This window comes from Camelus ferus, chromosome 4 (genome assembly GCF_009834535.1).
Source record: "Camelus ferus isolate YT-003-E chromosome 4, BCGSAC_Cfer_1.0, whole genome shotgun sequence".
NCBI classification, from domain to species: Eukaryota; Metazoa; Chordata; class Mammalia; order Artiodactyla; family Camelidae; genus Camelus; species Camelus ferus.
In genome coordinates this window covers 57,487,278-57,511,077 of record NC_045699.1, presented here as the reverse complement: position 1 = coordinate 57,511,077, position 23,800 = coordinate 57,487,278, and the positions used below count along the sequence as shown (strand labels likewise).

At 53.0% G+C, this 23,800-nt stretch overlaps 1 protein-coding gene across 5 annotated transcripts in view; it reads right to left on the bottom strand.

Annotated features, from left to right (window-relative positions):
- COL27A1 (collagen type XXVII alpha 1 chain) overlaps positions 1 to 23,800 on the bottom strand; it is a 142,390-nt gene that overhangs the window by 59,295 nt on the left and 59,295 nt on the right. For all 5 annotated transcript variants that reach the window (XR_004319439.1, XR_004319438.1, XM_032478266.1 and 2 more), the window contains 11 exons: positions 23,550 to 23,594; positions 15,618 to 15,671; positions 14,857 to 14,901; positions 11,481 to 11,534; positions 10,162 to 10,215; positions 9,374 to 9,427; positions 6,352 to 6,405; positions 6,133 to 6,186; positions 4,432 to 4,476; positions 3,188 to 3,241; positions 1,460 to 1,504 (listed from right to left, as the gene is read on the bottom strand). Coding sequence is in view for 3 of the 5 variants with exons in the window: in XM_032478266.1 (XP_032334157.1) it covers positions 1,460 to 1,504; positions 3,188 to 3,241; positions 4,432 to 4,476; positions 6,133 to 6,186; positions 6,352 to 6,405; positions 9,374 to 9,427; positions 10,162 to 10,215; positions 11,481 to 11,534; positions 14,857 to 14,901; positions 15,618 to 15,671; positions 23,550 to 23,594 (558 nt within the window). In the remaining 2 variants the exon portion in view is untranslated. The remainder of the gene's footprint in view (positions 1 to 1,459; positions 1,505 to 3,187; positions 3,242 to 4,431; positions 4,477 to 6,132; positions 6,187 to 6,351; positions 6,406 to 9,373; positions 9,428 to 10,161; positions 10,216 to 11,480; positions 11,535 to 14,856; positions 14,902 to 15,617; positions 15,672 to 23,549; positions 23,595 to 23,800) is intronic.

Below are 23,800 nucleotides of genomic sequence, written 5' to 3'. Positions count from 1 at the left end.
CAACTTTTATTTTCACCAACCTCTAGTTGAAATCTAGCATTTCCCTCAACTATGAGTGTAGGCAACAAACCCGCAGCATCTTTACCGGCCACAGATATTTACGTGTCACATGACAGCCACGGCTGCAGAGACTTCGAAACTGAGGTCGTTATTGGACCTGCCTCTCGATCTCGTTATTTAAAGCAAGAATAAAGCAGCGTACCCATGAGACCACATTTTAACATACTGTCATATTCGTATTTCAATATGATTGATTTCCTCTGCAGTCCTTTGTTTCCTATTTAATGCATTTAAAAATCCTCTATTCTGAGAAGGGGTCCCTGGGCTTCACAGGCCTGCCAAAGGGATCCAAGGCACAAGAGAGAGTGATTTCTAGGGACCCTTTGTGCCCTGACATCCTAGGATTCTGAGTATCTATTTCCCGAGGGCCCTACCATGAGCATAACTATGAAATTAAATTTGCTGAATGTATTGCCTTTTTTTTCCAATCAGGAAATACATCCAGGCCGCGGCAGCCCTTCCAAACTCCCGGGCTTCCCACAGAATGCGCTCGAATGACACTGGAAAGGTTTCAAAAATCCAGTCCTCCTCCTGCTTTAATTCCTTTCTTTCCCCCAACAGATGTTGCAGGCCTGGTGAGGAAGCTCATCGTGTGTGACTCTCACGCCACTGATGGTGTTTCTCTGCAGAGATAAATTCTTCTGGGACCCCAGCATCATTCCTCCTTCCAGCCTGAGGCAGCCCCTTGCAGGGGTCAGAGGGTGGTGTCCTTCTTTAAAGGAGTGGAGGAGACTACGACCTTCGTGACCTGACCTACAAGCCCAGAGGTTAAGCTTTCAGGAGGCGCCAGGCTGCGGAGGAGGGACAAGGCCTGTCATCCACCTGGCACTCCGAGCTGCTGCTCTCCAGCGCCAAGGGCCCTGGACCTCGATACTGAAGGTCGTGGTGCTCCAACCTCCTTTTCAACAACTACTTGCAACCTCCTCTCCTCCTCAGACCTTGGCCTGGCTCCCCAAATAGAAGTGCCACTGGTTTGAATCCCATTTTCTCCCAATTTAGGGATGCCTGGACCAAGAGGCCCTGGCAAGGGGTGGTTCTGCTTCTCTGGTCTTCAGCTTCCCTGTCTATAAATCAAGCACGGGCGGCAACTGTTAAGGGCTCTTCCAGCTTTCACATTCTGGGAGCAAAGTCATGTGACGTCTTTGGGCGAATGCCCCCAACACATCTGCAGAGTCAGGCCGTGGGGAACAGCCATCATGACTAAGGTTCATGGTTTTCTCACTCAATGACCTCACCTCCCTCAGAGCCAGCGTCGGTCCATATCAATGAAAGGGGGAGATGAACGAACCTATCTCTCCAGCTGCCACAGGGATGAAATGAGGTGGTGCTCAGGAGCACTTCCCACTGAGTAAGTGCTCAGGAAAGGGAGTCATTATGCTCCGGGACAGTGTTGACTCACCTGCTCGCCCACGGGCCCCGGCCGTCCACCATCGCCTGGCTCACCCTGCGGAGAAACAGAAGAAGGTCACTTGGGATGGGCAAGGCGACAGGAGTACAGGCCTCCAGGGGGACATCCCAGCCGACTGGCCTTAGTTCCCACCAGTGGAGGCTGATCCCGAAACTTAACTCCAAAGTCTGGTCTTGGAGACTCCAAACAAATGGCAGGGACAAGAGATATTGGGACAGAACTTCTGGCCCCAAAGATGACTCTAGTCACCATTCTCTCTGTAGATTACTTAGCACTTGATGTCTGTATCTCATTTGGGCCCTTCATCAACCAATTGCATTTTGTAGAGGTGGAAACTGAAGCTCAGAGAGGTGAAGTAACTTGCTCGAGATCACACAGCAAGTTGAAGGTTACGGCTAGAATTAGAACTTTGGTCTGACTGATTGAAATCGCCATTCCTACTGTACCACGCTGCCCCACCCAGGCTGAGCACGGAACTGGGGAGTCAGGGCACCTGGGTCCTGGACCTAACCCACCACCACTCTGCCACCAGCTCACAAGTGACTTTGGTGAGTCTTGTCCCAGCTCGGGGCTCAGCTTCCCCAGATACAAATAAGGAAAATCAGACTCATTGGTCCCCGAGGCTATTTCCAACTCTCAGGCTTGGTGGCCTCTTGGAGCCTTGTCTGTCAGCTTTATCCCATGCTGGGGTGGCTCCTGAGCCCTAGGCAGCCACAGCCGTCCTGGTGAGCAGACCCGTGGGATAAATCCAGCCAGGCCACGTCACTGCTTCCACCACAGAAACCCAGCCGGTATCTGAGGGAGAAAAGCCGAGACCTCAGAGGCCAGGACACGGGCTTGGACTGGCCAGGAGTTTGGCTCACAAATGGATGTGGCTCACAGCAATCCGGGCTTGAGCCTCAGCTTCCCCTCCAGCTCTTCCCCAAGGCCTCATGTTTGAGACACCCAGAGGGGCCAGACAGACACAGACACGGGACCATTTCCCCTGGGGGGAGGGGACTTGGACAGCCTGGGCCCCCTGGCTCTGCCCTAACCCTCTGTGCATTTGCCCAGATGTAAACTTGGCCTAAGGATCCCTGCCCAGGACAGCTGGGGAAATCCATCCCTCGAGGGGAGTCCCTGGGAAGCCATTAAGCTGCCCATGCGTTGAGGATCATACAATTTTACTAGCGCCAGTTCTTTTCTGATAACTTAGAACTGTTAATAAATGAAATGCAGATTTATGGTACCTAATGGGGAAAATATAGAAGCCTAGAGAAGAAAATGGAAATCTCCCATAATCCCACCACCCAGAGATAACCCCGTCCACATTCCGGCCTCTGCATGGAGCAGTCGGGAATAGGGTGCACCCAGCCCCACCGCGGGCGCATCCTGCAGGTTCCGCTTTATGACCTGCTTCCTCACCCCGATCATCACCCCCGGAAGGCACACGCATTTTCCCGTCTTGTAAAACCTTGCAGCACACCATCTTCGGTGACTGCACTGTACCCCTTACTTGAACACTACCCCAGTGCTCAAGGACACTGAGATTATGTCCTTTTGTTCCACTCTGTTACCCATACTTTTTGATAAATGGGGACAATTTCCTGTCCTTCTCACAACAGGTCAGGGATTCGGGGCTCATCCTAGGGCTTCAGAGGCTGGCTGCCCGTATCTCCTCTCTTCCCCAGGCATTCCCTCCTCCCTCTCCCCAGCCCAGTCACTTCCAGGTCCCCTCACCTTTAAGCCATCTGGGCCAGGCCTTCCAGGAAACCCCTTTCTGCCGGGTTGACCCTGTAACAGGGAGAGGTGAGTGAGTGAAGCCAGGAGGGAGGGGAGGGCCACAGTGCCCCGTCAGGAGGGACTCAGAGCCCTGAGGTCACCAGGCTGCCGGCTGTCATGGGGATGCAGGGAAGGTCTGCAGCTGTGTGACCTCGGGAAGTCTCGCCTCCCCGGCTGGTCGTGTTTGTTAATGGGGATGATGAAACCTGCTTTCAAGCAGAGAGGAAAAGGATGGAACCAGACAGAAGATAAAGGACACAGGGGAATGGTTTATGCCGTTGTCCTCAAAGTGTGGTCTGAGGATCCCTCAGGGTCCCTGAGACCCTTTCAGAGGAGATTCATGAGGTCAAAACTATTTTCATAATAATATTAAGATGTCATTTGCCTGTGTCACTCATTTTCATGAATGTAAGTGGAGTTTTCCAGAGGCTACATGACACATGGTATCATCCGTAGATGGAATGTAGACTGAAAAACCCAGCTGACTTCTCTTAAGCCACACATGAAGGAGATTTGCAAAAAAATGGTAAAACGATGCCACTCTTTTCATTAAATTATTTTTCTTTGGAAAATACACCTATTTTTCTAAAAACTATTATTTTTGTTAACATGAAACATGTGTGTCGTTAATCTTGGAGTGTTACTAATTTTAAAGGAATTGACAAAAACTTTTACAGTTTCTCAGGCTTAATACTCAGATCGATAGATGTGACCTACACAAAGAAAAGCATTTGGGGTCCTCAATTATTTTTAAGAACGTAAAGAGGTGCCGAGACCAAAATATTCACAAACTGCTGATTGATGGAATCGCTCTGGAAGGCCACCTGGTGCAGTGGAGAGAACCAAGGTTAGGTTCCAGGCAGGGCATGCTCACTTCCTGGCTGTGAGCTACTGGGCTAAATCCTTCGCTCTTTGAGCCTGGATGGCCTTGAATGAAACGAAGAAAGACGGTGCCTCTTTCATGGAAAAATCAAATGAATGAAGATGGACACAAAGCAGCAGCACACAGTAGGTGGGCAAGAACAGCCAGTCAGCTTCCTGCGTCTTGGCTCTCTCCTCTGGGGTCTGTCCTAGCCCCCTCCCTGGCTGGCCCAAGGCCCTCACTGGCGACTTCTCTCAAGAGCACCACCCAGATGTTGCCCGCCTGCACAGAGCTCTCTCAGCACAACAAACCCCACCTCCCCCAGGCCAGCAACACTCACCTCCAAGCCAGGAACCCCTGGTGGCCCCATGGGTCCCTCATCTCCCTAGAGTCAGGAGAGAAGAAAAAAAGGAGGAAGTTAATCCAGTGGGAGTCTTGGAGAACTTCACCTGTTAGGAGGGAAAGGGGTGGCTGCAGGAGAACCCCCTTGGACCAAGAGGGCACCCGGGCTGCCTGCCTGACCCCACCCAGGGCAGAGTCCTAGAGGCCAGGCCACACAGGGGCTTCAGTACCATCTGAATGTGACCAGCCGGGGTTGGTGGTATTGCTGGGCAGGAAAGTCAAACCCTATCATCTGCCATGGGAGGGGAGCCCCAGACTGCAGCTCAGAGATATAGGCTGTCTTCTGAGCTCTGATGGTTACTCGGTGGCAGACCTCAGCCTCACTGTGCCTCAGTTTCCCCATCTGTAAAATGGTGCAGGGCAGAGAGGGTCACCCTAAACTATGATGACTAGCCTGAGTTCTTGGAGGAGAGCCATGATCTCTTATTCTTTTCTGAAGCCACCCCTCAAACATCACTCAGGATGGGTATGCCCAGGGCCTAGTGGGTGTGTGGTGCATGAAGTGAGGGAGGAGGGCATGGGAGAGGGAACCAGTGGAGGACTGAATGAACGTATGAGTGGATGAACGCATCAGTGAAGATAAGAGCAAATGGCAGGCGTATTGAGGGTCTGCTTGAGCGGTACTGTGAGTATAGATAAAAGCGCGGGGCTGGTACCATCTTTCCCTCCAGCCCCCTCCCACTTCCCATAGGCGGAGACTCCTCAGGCCCTCCTGCATGTGCAGGCAGCCTCCAAACCGGCCCCCAGCGGCATGCCAGACCTAACCAAGAGGCCCCTTCCAGAGCCACCATCCCTCCAGCTTCCAGGAAAGCAACCCCACGTGGCAGTTCCCAGAGCCCATGCTGGGACCTGCGCCAGACCCAGAACCAGCCCGAGAAGGGATCCATGTCAGCCAGACGCCTTCCTGTGGTCATGGTGAGTCTGGGCCTCCTGCACCATCACCCAGGGCTGTGTGTCACGGGGCCCTAGGACCTGAGCCAAGGTGCATGGTAGAGGGCCTTGTGCACAGGAAAAATCCATGGGGTGCTGAACAGCCCTCCAGCTGGTGCTCCAACAGGCCCAGAGAACTTGTCAATCCCCTTCGTCATGAATAGTAAATAAGGCAATCTTCACTCGACCACTTACTAGCAGCACAAGTCATGCCATTCCCTGGGAAGGTCCCCAGGTAGCTCCCAGGAGCCCAGAAGCTATAGCATAGGGTCTATCATGGGCTTTGTGCTCAGCAGATCCAGGTTTGAATCTGATGCTGCCTGCTGCTAACCATGGGACGGGACACAGTCCCTTCACCTTCCTGAGACTCACGGCCTCACCTGAGCCAACAATTCCTACCCTCCCACATCAATACCCCAATAAAGTGTGCTACTATAAGCAGGTGCAGTGGCAGTGGCTCTGAGAGAGACCCCAGGGCAATGGGGGTGCCATTGCGGGAGTGACCTGCCAGCCAGAGTGGGGCAGAGAAGGACCCTGGAAGGGTCACGGGGCAAGGCTGTAAGGATGAGTTAGAAGGCAAGCCTGAGGTGGCCCTGGCTGTGTCTCCTGACTGAGGGGCCCTGGCCCCCAGCTAAGGCCTCCAGGACCCAGGACAGAGCAGGCTGGGGGCTTGGAGGGATGGGCAGGGGGCAGGGCCAGACGGTCTCACCTCGGGCCCCAGGTGCCCACGGGGTCCCGGCAGGCCTCGAGCTCCAGGCTTACCCTGGGGAGAAGGGAAAAAAAGGGATCTCAGAGGCGGCACCTCCATCTCCAACACAGGCCAGCAAGGTTGCCTTGCTTCCAAGCCAGGAAGCCAGCCCTGTAGGCCTGTGGTTTCCGCAGGTGTCAGCTTCTTCAGCAGTAGCTACCACCCTGGGCAGGGACTCACCTTCACGCCTTCTGGGCCGTTGTCCCCAGGGGGGCCAATGTCTCCGGGGAAACCCTGAAGGGAAGAAGAGAGCAGGGGTCACCTGAGGTACTATGAAAGGAAATGCTAAGAGGGGGACCAACCCGGGTTTCCATCCCATTCTGCAAGGGACCATTCTTGGTCCTAAAACAAGGATCCTGGTACCAGCCCCTACACTTCAGAGAGTTGCTGAGAAAATTAAGTGGAAGGAAGATCTTAACACAGGAACAAGCACATACACGGTCGACTAATGTAGACTTTCCCAAGTCCTGAGCCTGGGCAGCCAGGGCCTCGAGCCAGGCACCCTCTGCTCTGAGAAGGACCATCCTTTGACTGCAGGTATCCTGGAGGTATGCTTATGTTCTAGGTTTGTTGTGACTTTGAAACGTTTGAAAAGCACTGATCTAGTAAGTCTCAGCTCATGTCCGAAGCTGCAGTCCCCGCTACATCCTGGCCAGGTGTGTTGGACTCTGCCCCGTGCTACCAGTGAGGGTTCATTGCTCCCTGACCAGGCCTATTCCTGATGGATGACTGTTCATGGAAGCTTCCTCCTGACATGGAGCAGAATCTCCTCCTCCCTTCTACAACAGCTTCATGCTGCCCCTCAGGGACCCTCAAAGCAAAAGGGGTCCTTCTTCCCACAGTGGTCTTTTACACAATTAGGAGACCAGTCACCTCATCCCCAGAAGCCTGCCCTTCCCTGTCCCTTCAACGCCTTCTACTCAGGGGCCCAGGGCCCCTCAGTCTGGTTGTCTCCAACTGGTCAGCTTCCATCATTGGTGATCAGTAGGACACCCATGCTTCTCCAGGTGTGAACTGACCAGCACAGGCCAGAATGAGAACATCCCCTTCCTTCTTTTAGGTGTAATACCTCTGTTAATTCAGCCTAGAACCCCATTTGTTTTCAAGGCAGACCCACGACTCAGTTTTTTTTTGAGTCAGAAACCAAAGCCTGAGATCTGAATCCCTGAGACCAAAAATGCTCTCCCACTTTGCCTTCATAAGTGGCTCTTTTCCCTTCCCCTGTTGAGCTTTTGGTAACTTTTTAAAATTTCAGCTCAAACATCCTCTCACCCTTCTCACTAGCAAAGGCAAAAGTCGTCCCGAATTTGAAGCTAACACAGGAAGCCAAAGCCCTGATGTCTTTTTCTTCTAATTGAGAGGCTCAAAGTCCCATTCTGCCACTGACTCACTGTGTGACCTCAGGCAGGTTTCTAAGCCTCTCTGCGCCTCGGTTTCCTATCTGTGAAACGGTGACCATACCATCACCTAACAGGGCTGTTCTGAGGCTTAAAGACAGTAGGTTGGGTGCAGTATTTAGTTCAGTATCTGGCACCCGGTAAGCACTCAGTAAAAATCTGCATTCTGAAAGGGTTTGGGTCCTGTGTCCTGGGAAAACAAGTCTGCCTGGGGTGGGCCTATTTCCATGGAGAGCTTGAAGCTCAGGATGCTGATAAAATGGTGGTGCTCACACAGATCAGATCCACTGATGAGCGAAAGAGTTAATTCATGCTGGGGCTGGAGAGCTGGAGCTCCGCCCACAGTCTCTGAAAGGAGGGAGGCAAAGACTCCGGAAGGAAGGAAGGCGCTGACAGGCGCATCAGCTTCTGACTTCAGCTGAGCAGGGCCACCTTCTGAATAGGGTGCCAGCCAATCCAAACAGAACACAAAGACGGGAGAGGCAGACCCCTACATCTGCCCAGGGGCCCTGGAGGAAGCCAAGGAGCAAATAAAGACCTTCATTTGCTGTAAGTAGCAGAGTGACCCTGAGGAGGTCACTTCCCTGCTCAGTGACTCAGTTTCTTCATCTGTAAAATGGGGGTAGTGGCATCCCCCTCACGTGGTTGTGGTGGCGATTCAACCAGTTCTCATCCTGAAGATACCACACAGCCTCCTGGCATGAAGTGGTGCCTGATAAAGATGAGGGAGCAGGCCTTCCACCCGCACTGGCCAGACTGCTGGGAAACCCAGACTCTCAGAAAAGTCTTCTTCCACAGTGACCAAGGGAAGGAATCAGGGCCATGGAAGAGAGGCCAAGTCCATTTGTCTAAAGATAGGACTGTGTCACGGCCAAAGTCAACACAGCGGGAAGCAGAGCTTGTAGCTTTCAGGAAACACTCCCTCATCCATCCAGGCGATACCAGGAGTGATCTTTGGAAGGGTCTGGAGAACCTGGCAGGGCCAGACTTTTGTCTCTAAGACCTCATGGAGGAACAAGGCCCCAGGGCCGGGAGGTGTGGTGGCGGGGGAAGGGGGCTGGGCTGACCTGGGCCCCCTAAGACTGGCAATAGCCTTAGCACTCTTCACCCTATTCTCCAGAGCTGGTCCCAGTACTGGGGACAAGGACTTGGAGGGGCAGAGCCAAAAGGGCTCCACCAGCCGTCCCCCTCCCTTATACGTGAATGCCAGGGACGAATGTTTAACATAGCTGTGTTCACGGCCACATGTATCAGACTCTCAGGAGTCTCAACCAGAGTTAGTATGTTAGTTGCTTTATCCATCCTTCATTATTTCTCATTCTCCATTCAAACAGCAGAATTTTATACATTTGCCTCTTGCTTCCCCATGTCTGTGAGCCCTGAGCCCTGCCCTTCTCCAGGGTGGCTGTGGGCAGCTGGGAAGGTTCCAGGGCTCAGAGGGGTTGGATGCTTCAAACTCCACGGCAGAGAGTGTGGAGAGCTCCCATGAAGGGGCCAGGCATTTAGAGCTCAGAGGGCTTTCCTGAGGTTTTTCTCTGGAACTGTAAAGGTAGCCACTAAGCTCGGGAGGGTGTCTGAGGCCAGCGTCTGCCCTACCGCCTGGGAGAGCCCCTAGGGAAGCCAGGAGGTGCAGAGGCAGAAAGGAAAAGATCACTGGCCTAGGGATTGATATTCTCAGCCTCATCTCTCATTTGCTATGTGACCTCAGGCAAGTCTCTCCCTATCTCTGGGAGAGACCCTAGTTTCCCAATGACAACAGCCAGTCCCAGTTGCAGCCAGACACACAGAAATAGGGTGTCACATACCTCAGGTCCAGGCGGCCCAGGAAACCCAGGGGATCCTTTGTCTCCAACTTTGCCCTGTGGAAGGGAAGAGATTGTTGGGGACTCAAAGGTAAGTGAGGGCCCACCTTCCCCCAAACCCTTGTATTAGCCCCCTGGCAGGGGGTGGTTGGAAAACTCAGGAGAATATGAATGAAATCTGCTTAGACAACTACAAGGAGCTGCTGCTCAAACCCTGTCTCCTACACTTATTTATTTTTTATTCCTTTTCAAATTCTTTTTCATTATAGGCCATTATAAAGTATTGAATACAGGTCCCTGTGCTATACAGCAGGACCTTGTTGTTTATCTATTTCTCTTACACCTACTAGCCACAGGATCCTGGGCAAGTCCTTCACCTTGGAACCTTACTTTCCCCATCTGTAAAATGGGAGCAATAATAATCTTCTAACTTCTGGGTTGTTGGCAGTCATATAACACAGGAAGGATCTGATTTGTAGTAACATTCAATAAATAAACAATACCCACTGCTATTATTAATAATTATTTACAAGGCATTGGGAACCCTGGATTCTCACCAGAGCTCTGCCAGTGACTGAGGCCTATCTATGATGCTGGGTGTGTTCCTGCCCTGGTGGGCCTCAGTGTCCTCATCTGTAAAATGGGTGAATCTCCATCTCTGCTTTGCTCTACTTGCCTCCTGGGCTGCTGCAGGAGGAAATGAGATCCTGGATGTGAAGGAGCCTCTGGTCACATTCCATGACCATTTGGAGAGTGTGAGGTTTGGGGGTTATGAAGCAGAAGGTACTTACCAGAGGCCCTGGCTTCCCCCGTGCACCCGGGAACCCTGGCAATCCCTGGCTCCCCTGGAAAAGACGCAGAGCAAGCTGGGGTTAGGGAGGACCAGAAATGGCCAGAGGAACAGCTGCATGGTCATCATTGCCAGCCTGAGGCCTGGAGGACATCCACTTTTAGGGGGAGGACGAGCTCCCCACTCCCTTCTTTCTGTTTGTAAGCTCCAGCTTGGCAACTCTGTGGGCTGGGCCCTGGGGATGCAAAGATGAAGCAGCAGCCCCTGTCCTCACCGGGTCATGCTGGAACCTGGGACCCTGGGGCCCCCAGCAGGCACTGCAGTGCCCCTGATGCCTGGCAAGCCTGGAGACTGGGGCCTGGCTGGAGGGGCAGCCCAGAGACGTCGAGGCTGGGTCAGGACAGGGCAGCCAGGAGGGAGGGGAGAGGAAGAGGGAGCGCTGGCCAACATCTGGGCCTCGTTGACTGGCTGAGTGAGGTCCAGATGTGGCCACATGGTGCCGGACATCGGCAAAGAGGAGCCGGCCTCGGCAGGCTGCCTGGTTTCAACAGTCAGTCAGTCAGTCAGGCCAGCTCCTTGGACGTGTCCTGAATGATCACCATTCTGTGCAGGACCCTAAGCCGAGCTCATCTGGGCCAGTCGGAGGCCCTATCCTAGGAAACCCGCCATCTGTCAGGGGGCTGAGCACAAATCCCCTTCAACCAGGGGAGAAGTATGCTGCCACAGGTGAGGGGCACTCAGAGGGGAAACGGCCACTCCCGAAGCAGACAGAGAAAATGGCAGCCATGTGGGGTTCTGGAAGGTGGGGCAGGGCTGGGCCGTGCACAGGCGGGGCAGAGGGTGTGCTGGGCGAGGCAGCAGTGTGTGCAAACCTGAGGTGCAGGGGGCAGGTCAGTGGGGCCAGAGCACAGGCCTGGGAGGGCAAGGGGCAGGAAAGAGTCAGAGGGGTCTGTGCACTGGGGGCCTGGGGGCCTGGGGGCCTGGGGGCTGGGGTGAGGAGCCAGCACTCCAGTCTGGGGGCAGCAGGGAGCCATGTCTGGGCTGGGAGTTCAGAGCAGAGCTAGGCCCCTCAGAAGAACAATTCTGTGGCGGTGAGGAAGACAGATTGGGAGGGAAGAGGCTGGGGCCGGGGAATAACTCAGGAGGCTGTTATAAAGTCCAGGGAAGAGACAATGAGAGGGCAGATGAGTGATGGAGAAGACAGTACTGCGTGAGAGGAAGCCATCTTGCAGGTGGCCCCTGGCCCCTGATGGGCCCTGGGGAAAAAAAGAGCCAGAAAAGAGCAGAGCAGGGGGCAGGGGGTGAACCTGCTGCAATTACCTTGTCTCCTTGGAATCCGGTATCTCCTGACACACCTGGAACCCCTTGTTCACCCTAAATACACACCAGCAAAGAAGGTTACGATGGAGACCACAGTGGGTTCCGGAAGCCTCCCCCACATCAGACCCACTGGCAAGGTGCAGCCTTGCCGAGGTTGTTCCCAAAGTGGATCTGACCAGCAGCAGCCTTGGTAGAGAAAAGGGCAGTCCCCAACCCTGCTCCAGCCAGGAGGAGCCTGGGGGGAGGGGAGGTGGGCCCTGGGGGGAGGGGAGGCGGGCCCTGGGGGGACAGAGTCGGCCTGTGGCCTGTCCGCAGGTCTGCCTGGGGCTGCTCAGGTGGCTGAGAACTCCACTAACAGAAGCTAAACTGCCCGATGTCACCCAGCCTTGCCTGGAGAACTGACCCCTGCGGGTCAAAGGAACTGTGTCTTGATCCTTCAACCTCTTCATCATCAATTGATGTCACACAGAGGAGCGTGCAGCCTGGACCGGGGCCCCACACCACAGTGGGTTCTGAGGCATTGCATCTGTTGCTTGGTATTTTTCACTGCCAGATCTGTGAGCTGTCATTTCTTCCTTCTGTAGGAGTTTCTAAGCCTACAGTCTGCTTCAGTCTACTTCTAATTCGCTGCTTTTAATCAGCTATAGCATGAGAAACCAGAGCGCCTGGTTTGTTCAGACTACGTGTAAACAGCGAGTAAACGGGCCTCGAGTTAGGTCTGGGCGTTTCTTCTCCAGGATGACGCACTGCATGGGCTTGGTGCCACTGATTCTGGCTGTCAGAGGGTTCCTCTACTCCCTCCCTATATTCAGCCACATCCTGGTAAATGAGCTGTCGTAGAACCAGATTGGAAGACATTCTCCTTGGAGCTGGAACCATCACACACAGTCCTCATCAGTTCCAGGTTTCCATGTTGGTACATTGGCCCCAGGACTCAGAAAACATTCACAGCCCTGGGAGCAGTTGGAAGAATAGAAAGAAAAACCCAGGAAGAATGGGGAATCTTAGAGAATCCAGGTCATGCAGCTAAGGCCATGATCCAGCAGAACTTCCTTGGTAGAACAAAAGCCAGATTTTTTTTTTTAATTAAAAAAAATTTTTTTTAACTTACTTTGGTTTTTCCAATTTGGAAAATCTTGTATAATATCTCAGGGTTTTTAGGAACCACGGAACATTTTTTTTTAAATAGCCAAAGGAGGAGTAAGATGGTTTAAAAAAAAAAATGTTCAAAGGCATGTAAGAAATCAGGGCAATGGATCTGGAGAAAGCTGGGCCTGGAGCAGGACCCTTGGTTCCAGAATGCACTTCACGTGGGGAGAGGGAGCCAGGTGGGTTGTAAGTGGGACTGAGGCCAGGCTGGGTCATGGACAGTCTGGGATTCTACACAGCATGACCACAGAACATCAAGGGGTGGCTCCATCATCCCAGGGGAGGGCTGGTGGGGTGGGGTGAGGATGAAGAGGGGCTGATCGGAACCCAGCTCCCCACAGCCTTAATACCCCTCCCCAGCCAAAGGGGCAAAAAAGAGAATTTTTTTCTTTTCCTCTTTTCTTTGCATTTTTTCAACCCCAAAGACTTATTTGATTTTCCTGAGAACTCTGAGCAGAGAAATAATTTCCTCCTCTTTTTTTTTTTCCAGAGCTTTCACATCTCTAAATGCCCCAGGCATCACCAGTCAGCAAGCCAGCTGAGTTCTATGTAACACATTTATTTCCATGTTCCTGAAGAAACAGTGAGCTGGAGGCCAGCTCTGCAAAGGTCCTATAAAAAGCTCCCAGCCTACACTCCTATTTCCCCCACTTCCTTTCCCCTCATCCATGACTTCAACATTTCCAGAGTGCCGATGACTCAAACCACAGGGTAAACAGGTAGCGGTGGGGAAGCCCCCGCCTCCAACAGAAAGCCCCTGCATCTCTAGCGGGAGGGCCATGGAAGAGGGGGCTTAGCAGCCAGCAGGGCAGGGCCAGAGGGCAGAGTGGCGGAGGCAGGGGAGCTGCAGCTGGAGGCTTGGGCGTTACGGGAAGAGATGGGAGAGGTGGAAACAGATGGAGAAGACTGGGGTTAGAACTGCGCGGCCAGGTACCTAGGAGTGGGGGGTGGGTAAGACAATCTAGGGTGCCCATTTCAGCCCAGAGGCTCTAGTCTTCTAAGGATCCCAGGTCTGGGCTGGCTCCAATAGATCACCAAGTTTCCTTTGATGCATCTCTTTCCTCTTTGGGTCTGTTTCCCCAGCTGTGAAATATAGGCATTGAAGGAGGTGACCTTGAAGGGCCTCATCAGCTCTGCCCTTCTGACCTCAGTCCTGTTTTGTGGTTGAGGGCTCTGTTGACAAGTGCTGGGTTCGAATCCTGACACTACTTACCAGTGGTGTGCACCCGACAAGCTTTCTATCTCATAGCGGGGTGGAAGATGGATGGGTTAATCCCCGCAGAGCCCTCCAAGGGTGCCTAGCACTGGTACCTGCTCCTGTGCCTCACATTTAGAAGGACATTCATCTGGAGACAGGTGCAGAGGGAGCCTGGCCCGGGAGCAGCTGAGTGGCTCCTATCTGCTCAGGCTTGTGGAAACCTGGATGCTGCGCGAAAGCTCTCCCACATCCCCTTGAGGTGCCTGGTTTTCCAAGAGGCTGAGCGGGGAGGGCAGGAAGATGGCCAGAGGGCAGAGCACAGGAGCACTGCTCCCTGCAGCCCCTGTGTCTCTGTCACTCAGATGCTGCAGGGCCCAGGCCAGGTGCTGCCCCTCGCTGGGCCCCGAGGTTTCACCTACCCACCCCAGCTCTGGTTTGGCACGGGGTCAGTTCAGCAGCAGGGCTGTAAGGGTGGCCTCCCGGTGGCAGCTGGGAGGAAAGCAGGTCAGGGTCTCAGAGGCCCGTCCTGGTTTTTCGGTTGCGTTTTCAGACTCCAGGAATGGGTTCCCAATTCCAATCCTGGCAGTTTGTGTGGATTCCTTTCCTCCTGTGCCTGGGAGGGAGTCTCTGGACCCCAAATCACAACTGCCCTGGGACCTGTCATCTCAGCACCATGTCCCTCCATTCCGCATCCCCACCCTCTGTGTTCTTTGGCTTTGGCCTCAAATCCCAGACACTGGCCTCAGCTTTGCTCTCCAAATTTGGAGATCTGCCTTGCCCTACCATCCACCCTGTGCCTCAACAGCCCCCTACGCTCTGTTGGCCAAGGTCTGCATACCTCCAGAACCATCTGCCTGGGCCCCACCCAGAGTTACAAGGAAGAAGATGAAGAGCACAGATTCAGGGGGCCAGAGCGGAGGCACGTAGAGTGCAGGGGAGTGGACCTGGAGAGAAATCAGCAGCAGCGTCGAGGCGGAGAGGGTTCGCATGCAGATAAAACACAGTGCAATAAGGGAGTATTCAGATCACCTTATCACCTTTCAGTCCGGGTTCCCCCATGTTTCCCATCAGTCCCTGCAAGACAGAGGCCACGGTTCAGCTGTGCGGGAGGCTCAAAGCCCCAGAAGTCAGGAGCCCTGGGGTAAACTCACTGGCTTGCTGCAAGAACCCATGCTGCATGCCCCAGCCCAGGACTCAGTTTTCTCATGAGTAAAAACGGACAATGAGCCCCACTCCAAAAGGCAATGGTGTGGACTGAAGGAATACGAGACAGGGCAGTTGACTGGTGAAGCACAGTGCTCTGGGCACACCCAGGGGAGAAGGGTGCTGATGGGGAGAGATGGGCTTAATGAGCCATGTCACAGGCTTGTTGGCCAAATGGGAGCAGCCCTGGAACGTGGTCCTGGCAGTTTTAGTCCACCTTTCTCCTGCACGCCCATCTCACTCAGGGATGTCCTGAGCTCAGTGGTTTGCCATTATAATGTCTATGGCCCTGGTGATGTCCCCCACTGGACTTTCAGTGCCCTGAGGTCTGGAACCACGTCTGACTCATGCTCGGCTGGAGGACTGCTGTCCAATAAAGATGTCTGGCATAAATGACATGCAGATGGAGACTGGTTCTCAGGACTGAGAAGAACTGAGCCCTTGATCTACCGTGTTCCCAGAACCCCTCTGAGTGTCTCCTGCCTCCTCCCCCAACAGAGCATTGGGGCATCCTTCCTTCTGGGCTGAAATGAGCCAGGGGGTGCCCGGCTAGGATGAGACCAGATTAAGGGACGGCTGTTGTTTACCTTCATGCCCTTGGGTCCTGGGTAGCCGATCGGACCCAATACTCCCATGTCGCCCTGGGAAGAGAAAGAGAAGAGGACACCATGAGAGGTGGCTCATAGGAGGCTGGTCTGGGGAGGATTCCAAGGACATGACCCCACTGGGTTGGTCTTGTAATTAGGAATGTTCAGCTCCACTGAAGTACTGGAGTCAGTTTCACATAGGTCCTCTCCCAAGTTCATTCCTTGATTGCTGCCCCTCCCACCACTTCTTTCCATCTCATACTAGATTCTTTACATCCCATAATAGCTAAGGGACTCGGGGCATTTCACTGGACTTCTGTGGACCTCCATCTCCCTACCTATAAAATGCAGACAATGTTCCCTCGCCCCGAGAGCTGCTGTAAGGGTTAAATGAGCACACACAGAGGCTTTGAGGACTAGCTTAGTAGGGGGGAGGCACTTTTTGCTTCCAGAAACTGGACCATCTCCTCGGGACAGCAACCCAGAAGGAGTGGGGCTATCAATTACAGACACCCAAGTTGCAGACAGACGCTCTATGACACTAAGATCAGTGGGTAGATCCTGGACCACAGGTTGGAGACCCAGCATCAGATCAGATCAGACTGTTCAAGTTGAGAGCAGCAGAGTTCCTAGACTCTGGAGACCCACATCCCCTTCACAGGGAGCCCTTCACTGAGGGCTGGGGAAAGGCCGGGAGGCGTGCCTCTGTGCGTCAAGGCCAGACCACCCTGTCCCATCTCTCCTCTGCTACTCACTCACTGCATGATTTCAGGCGCTAACCTCTTCATGCCTCAGTTTCCTCATCTAAAACAGGGACTAACACTTTGTACCTCCTAGAGTTGTTCGAAGAAGTAACTGACCAACACATATAAAGGACTTGGCACTATCTGGAAGCATTTTTGGTTTTTACAGCTGAAGATGCTGCTGGCATCTGGTCGGTGGAGGCTCCATGATGAAGAGTTATCTGGCTCAAATGTCAATAGTGTTGAGGGTAGAAACTCTGGTTTAGAGTGCAGGACTGACTGGATTTTCTCTGAACAAGCTCACCCTCTTTCCCTGAAGTCTCCTTACTTCCTGCACTCCCCTGTCTCCACTGCCCTCAGCCGTGGGGCCTCACATCGAGCCCACGCCAGAGAAAGGGGGCCCCTGAAGCACTCTCTTTTCTCCCTTTTCCATCCTCTGTGACTGATCTGAGTGTCTGGCTTCTGTGTGAGCTCAAACAATGTGCTTGACCTCTCTGGGCCTCTGTTTCCCAAATCTCTGAGTCAGGCTCCACAGAAGCCTCTGGCAAGTGCTCCGAAGCATCAGAGAAACAAAGGCTGCCCCAGGTGGCCAGGCTCAAGAATGGGTTCCTGTGGGAGCTGCCTGAAGACGTCTTGGAGGAAGGCCAGCAAAGAATGAAACATCCCTTGGAAGGGCCAAGGGGCCCAGGTGGTGGAATGCCCCCAGGAGAGAGACGGAGAGAGAGAGTTCACAGATCGCAGTGTGGCCTGGCTCAGGCAATGCCTCTTCTCACCCTCAACCCTCTGAACCTCAAGATCCCCACCTAACTGGGTCAAACCAAACCTAGTTGAGCCTTGCCAAGAAATTCTGTTTTCAGTTCCCATCAAGTAATCTTAAGAAAGGGAGGGTTCAGTTTAACACGTGCTAGTAGTGATACGGTAACACTGGCTGCTAGGCTCTCTGCTAAGCACTTTACAAGCCTCAACTCCGTGACTCTTCATGACAACCCTTAAAGAGCCTGCTACTATCCCCATTTTACAGATGAGTAAACTGAGGCTCTGAAAGGCTAAGCTTGAGCAAATCACAGAGCTGGGCAGCGCTGGGATTCACACCAGGCGGTCTGTTCCCAGAACTTCTAAACAATTCTGAAGAATTCTTTCTTTGGAAAGAAGCCAGGGTCACTGGCCAGGGAGAGCTGGAGTGAAAGAAACTCAGCACCTCAGAGAAGAGCATTTCAGCAGGATGCTTTGGCTGCATCTTCTCTCTCCCTCTCTTTTCTTGGAGGAAGGGAGAAAGGGGTGGCCGGCCCAAATCCCCCGTGATGGACAAATAAATAGAGTAGGCCCTGCTGGCGCAGTTGGCTCCAACAAGGGCCCGGGCTTTGGGCAGAGGACCAGCCAGCAGCTCTGGGAACACAGGCTCCCTCTTCCCTGCTGCAGGCCTGAAGGCAGCTTTTTGTGCAAAGGCTGAATTCAGTACAGGTCTGACTGATGCCCATGTGGGACCACTGGAGGCCATGGCATTACCACGCTGCTGGGCAGGGGCACCGCCTCTGAGGGCCTCTCCAAAGGGGTCTGTGTGTGGTGGGGGACAGGGGCTGGTGTGGGCAGCCCACCCAAGGAACCCGTGGCAAAGGAGGTCTGGCTGCAGGGCACATGGGGAGAAGGTGGCAGCTCACTTAGGGCAGGTCTTCCCCACGTTGGCAGGTCCCCCACTATAAAAGCAGTTGAGGGAGAACAGAGAAAACTCCAGGCCACTTTCTGCCCAGTACCAGTCTTTTCCATGCTCGACACTGTCATGGGCAGCTTGGCCAAGTGACACACAATAGCAGTTCCCACGAGAAGGAACAGTGAGTAATACCCATAATCTGGAACCTGTCTCCACGTCTGCCTGAGCTCCCAGACGCTGCTCTACACTCTGTGCCCTTCATATCGCCAACTCCCACCAAGAACACAACCAACCAACCACATCCGCGACCGCTGCAAGAGCTCCTACTGTGCCAGACGCCACGCCCCACACTCCCAAGTCTCGTCAGTCCTCGCCAGCAGGCGCTTAGCTGTGCCAGGAGCAGTGCTGCTGTTCGGAAGCTCATCAACCACTCACAGCAACCCCAAGTGGTCAGCACCATCACGAGTGCCCTTCCACTTCACAGATGAGAAGACCGAGGCTCAGAGTCAGGTGACACAACCTACTCAAGGCTAAGCAATACCTAGGGGACACAGGCAGGACCAGAACAGGTCTGTCTGTCTGTCTGGCCCCACAGTCCATGCTCACAAGCCCAGGGTTGACTCTCTTTACTCCAATAAAGGACCCAAGGAGGCCTTCCCTGGTTGCTGTCACTCATAAGTGACAGGACACGAAGACAGGCTTGAGATTCAAAAACAGGCAAGAGGCCCTATCCCCCAGCCCCTCCCAGCTCCCACGTGCCAGCAGGCATCTGGGGACCCCTGAAAGCAAACCTGGGGGGGGGCTCCCAGTGCCCATCCTCATGATGGCCGTGATGGCAGCACCTCCCTCCCTCCCTTGCACAAGTCTTACCTTCCTGCCCTGCTGTCCCCTGTAGCTATGCCACCCTAGGCCCCTGTTTCCTACACCCAGGGTGCTCCGCCCTGAGCTCACATTGTCAACGCCCATTGGTCCTCCTCCCGCAGTGCCAGCAGCAAGTCCCTGTCCCACAGGCCAGGCCAGGCCCCTGCCGTCTGGTCTGAGCCTGACGTGGCTTTCGCTCGTGGTCTGTTCCACACCGACTATCGACATGGGTGCCCATGTGGCCACCACCTGCCCCAGGCCCCAGAGGAGGTGCTCACTAAAAGTGGCTTAACCAGTGGGTGAGAAAGAAGCCTGCATACTCGCATTTACAAACCCTCCCGGGAAAAATCTGGCCTCATTCCCCAGAACTGCCTTTTAAGGCAACAAAGACTCTTAGGGATGGGGACCTGGGGGCTGGAGTCAGTCCTGGCTCCTGTGTGGTCTTAATAAGCACCATCTCTCCCACAGAACTGCCTCTGGCCCTACCCAGTCCACACTTTCACACATCTGCTGTCTCCATTCAGCACAGAAGTTGCGTGGAGCTGGGTGTGTGGTGCAGCCGTAAAGTACATGAGCTGTGAACACAGGCCCAGGTACAACTTAACAGCTGTGTGACTCTGAGCAGGTGCTTCAGCCTCTCTGAGCGTCGGTTTCCTTAAGCATACAATTGTAAAACTACTTTCTACCCTCAGAGGCTTGCTGTGATAATTAAATACTTAGCACAGGACCCAGCACGTGAGGGTTGGGTAAATGTCAGCTACTGGGGTTCCTGACCTCGCTTCATAGACAAAGAAGCAAAGCCAGATAATCATTTAGTGACAAAACATGGTGGATTTGTCCCCTATATCCCACATGCTGGGACTTGGCCAGATCACATATTCTTTGGGTCTCATTAAATGAAGGAGCCAAAATTCCCTCTGTGTCAATAAAAAAGACAGAAATTGTCTTTGTTGCGCAGATACGGAAATCAGGCACACTTTTCTTGAGGGCCAGCCAAAGGGTTTCAGTTACTCAAAGGGGGCTGCTTCAAGGCAGTCTCTGAAGCTTATGGGATCAGGCCTGGGCTGCAAGTCCCTAGCTAGTGACCTTGGGCCCAGCCTCCCCATCTGGGTGACCAGGCTGCTGTCATCTGCCTCAAGCATCTTAAGGCTCCCAGCCTAATGCGTGTCAAGCACATGCAGAGCAGACAGAAGTTCCGTAAATGTTAACTGTCCTCTCCAGCCCTTCCTCCCGCCTGCAAGGACTCAGGGGACAGGGGAAGTTTCAGCTTCAGTCTGCATGCAAATTGCTTCAGCTGACTAGACAGAAAGCATTGAATAAATCTGAATCTCCACTAAAATGATTATCAGCACGTGGAATTCCCATTTGCTCAGCTAAAAAAAACCCACATCCTCTGGAAAACCGTAGGTGACTCACAATCCCTCTTCCCCTTAGCTCCCGGTTAGAAAATTCCTTTCCTCTCCAACTCTTAGGGGAGACAATTTTTTCCCCAGGCACAGAAGCTGCTGTTCCCAAAAACCCAGGGCGGGAGTGGACTGGGTGCCTTGGGTGGGAGAGGGCACTGGCTTGAAGAGCAGTGCTGATTTGGTGAGAGCTCAGGTCCAGCCCTGTAACTCCCACCCCCCAGGCACAAGGTAAAAGGGAATGTCACTTTGGCACCAAAGGGAATTTAAAAACAGGGGGAATTCAGGCTGAAAGTGGTCAGAGAAAGACACGGGGCAAGAGGTGGGCATCAGCTCTTTGGAAAGGGGCATGAGGAGGGGGCGCAGGGCCTGAGAAATGCAGGAATGCCTGGGACTCACCCCCAGCTCAGGCTGCTCAGAAGAGGGGCAGGAAGAGGACTGCCCTGGACTAGGAGTTGGGAGACATGGCCCCCGATCATGCCTCCATCCTCTCCTGCTTTGCGCGTGACCTTGACCGAGCACCTCGATATGCCCATCTGCCCAGTGGGATTCTCCAAAGAGATACTGCACATACGGTTGCCAGATTGAGTGAATAAAAACACAGGATGCCCAGTTAAAGTCTGAATGTCAAATAAACAATCAAACAGAAAATATTTTAGTATAAATGTGTTTTAAATATTGTATCTGAAATTCAGATTTTACTAGGCATCTTTTATTTCATCTGGCAGCCCTAACTGTGCAGAGCAAAGGGGAGCATCGGTGGGAAGGAGCTTTGTAAAGAGTCAGGAGGCCTGAAGGCTGTGATGGCATAGTCTGAGTGTCCAGAATCTGCATGCATTCGGCCAAGCAATATTCTTGCCCCTCTCAGGATCCAACCCAGTGGACGCCAACAATGACAAATAGGAGCGTGGGCCAAGGATGACAGCCAAGATATGTAAACATTCCTGCAGAAAAGCTTAGGGGATGGGGATCATATAGCCTGAAGAAAGAGCCTTGGGAAGAACAGACAACAACCATCTTTACATCTTGAACCACCTCCCCCAGGGGTAAGGAGAGGAGTGGGGCTCACTGCACAGGAAAGCCTCGCACAATGAGAGCTTTGTGAAAGTGGATGGGACTTTCACAGGAGGGAGCTCCCAACACCACGGTGTTCGAGCTGGAGTTTAATGACCATATGACCAAGACGTTCCAGAAGGGACTCCCACTGAGCTTAGAGAAAGTTGGACTAAAAGACTTCTGAGAGCCTCATAAAGTCAGATTCTCTAACACGCATTGCATGTCTCTTTTTCCAAAGCATTTAGGTCAGTGCCTTGTGTCAGAAAAGGTGCTCAGCAAAGGACATCAGGGCTGACAAATGTATGACTCACGTGTTGACACTTCCTTGTCCCAAACCAAGGCAGACATCACCAGTCAATCACAGCACTCTGTCGCATTAAATTCCACTGTGACTTTCAACTCCTACTCAGTGCAGCAACCCAGATGACTGCTACCAGCCATAAAATTTCTTATGTGTGTGTGTAAAATGATGATGATGATGATAGTTATTATTTATTGACAGCAATTAATTTATCTATTAACTTATTAATAAATAATAGCAAAAATTTATTATTATTAAGTATATTATTATTACAAGTAGCCCTTCTTGAGCATTTATTATGTGCTAGGCACTTCACATGTACTAGCTTCTTTTTTTCTCCTGAGTCTTTCAGCTCTATTGTCAAAGCTTATCTTTTTTTTTAATTGAAGTATAGTCAGTTTACAATGTTATGTCTGTACTAGCTTCTTTAAATCTCACAAAATTCCTCCAAGTTAGGCACTAATATCCCCACTTTACAGATGAAGAAATTGAGGCACAGGGTGGGTTAAGAAATTTGCTCAGAATTATAATTCAATGAGTGGTAGAGCTAGGATCTGAACCCAGGTGATCTGGTTTCAGGGACTGCCCTCTTCACCATGGGACTGGATTGGACTGGGTATACCTGTGGTCTGAATAGGAGCTGGCACAAAGAACCCATCTCACAGAGTGGATACCCGAGGCTCAGGGAGTGAGGCCACAACTGAAGACCACAGAGCCAGGAGGAGGTGAGGCCAGGGTTCAGATGCAGGTTGCTCCGACCTCCACCCTTCCCTGACCTGGTTCTGCTCCCACCCAACTGAGCAGGAGACACTGCCAATGGGAGCCTCTGGGCCCTCTTCCCAGGACAGGTCTCCCCGGAATAAGGGGGCTTTCAATTCTCCCAGGGCCTTCTCCAGCCTCCTTCTCAATAGAATTTATTGGCACAGTTGCTGGAGTAGCCAAAGCTGGCAGCCCATTTGTCAAATTAGGGACCAGTCTACTTGTGTGAACCCTCCAGGCTCAAACCCCATGAGGAATGACCCAAAGGACATAGCAGAGGGGCATCAGACCCTTGAGGAAGCTCCCAGAGTCACTTTCCAGGCTCAGGCCTGTCACTGGCCCTGGGGGCTGGGCCCAAGGTCAAGCTCACCCTCTGAATGCCCAGGGGAGACCCTGGTTTTGGCTAATAGCACCACTCCACAAGGCCTACCCCAATGGATAGAGTCAGAGGTCAGATTGCTTCCCACCTCCCTGTGTCCAGACCTCTCTCAGTCCTGGACACATCAGGAGATAGTAACAATAAATAATATTTTAAAATAACTATTTTCTGCTAATTGCACATTTACTGAGTACCAGACCTTACACCAAAGATATGCCTCATTTAATCCTCACAACCACCCCAAGAGGACTCTACCATCATCCTCATTTTATAGATGAGGAACTAAGACTCAGAGAAGGCAAGTGACTTGGTCTAGGTCACACAGCTAGGATGTGGCAGAACTGTGACTTGAACTCAGGTGGTCTGGCTCCAAAGTCAGTTCTCTGGAAAGGATGAAGGTCCAGAGCCTTAGCTCCTCTGCCAGTCACTTCCTTCCTCTGGGCCTGAAGCATCTTACCTGTCCAATGGGCACGCTACCACCTGCCTAGACCTTTTTGCAGAGCGATGGACAGGCAGCAGGTGTGAAAGTACATGGCAGTCTCATGCTACAAGCACCCATTCCCATTTAACTAATAAAGAATGAGGCTCAGAGAAGGTGGGTAATCCACCTAAGGCCACACAGCAGGGTTTTCCTCCCTCAGCACCCTGCCCAGACCGGTCTGTCCTGCTCCCCCAGCTCCTCCTGGGGTTTGATGAGACAGAGGCCTTTTCAGGAGGACTCTTGGCTGGCTCCCCACACCCTGCCCCCAGTCCTCCCCCTCTCCAGGCATCTGTGTACTTACAATGAGGCCGGGGACTCCTGGGGGCCCTGGTAGGCCCAGTTCTCCCTGCAAATAGAGAGAGACCAAAGTGGTTACTTGCTCTGTCTCCCTCCAGGCCACTCCCTCCACGCCATCCTCCACGTGGGCGCCTGGCGGAATCCTTCAGAGCTGACCTTTCCCTGTTCCTGATTCTCCTAAGCCTGGACTGGAATTTGAATGAGACCCTTCCCCCTCTGCCATCACTTTCCACAGCTGTAAAATGGGGAGGTTAG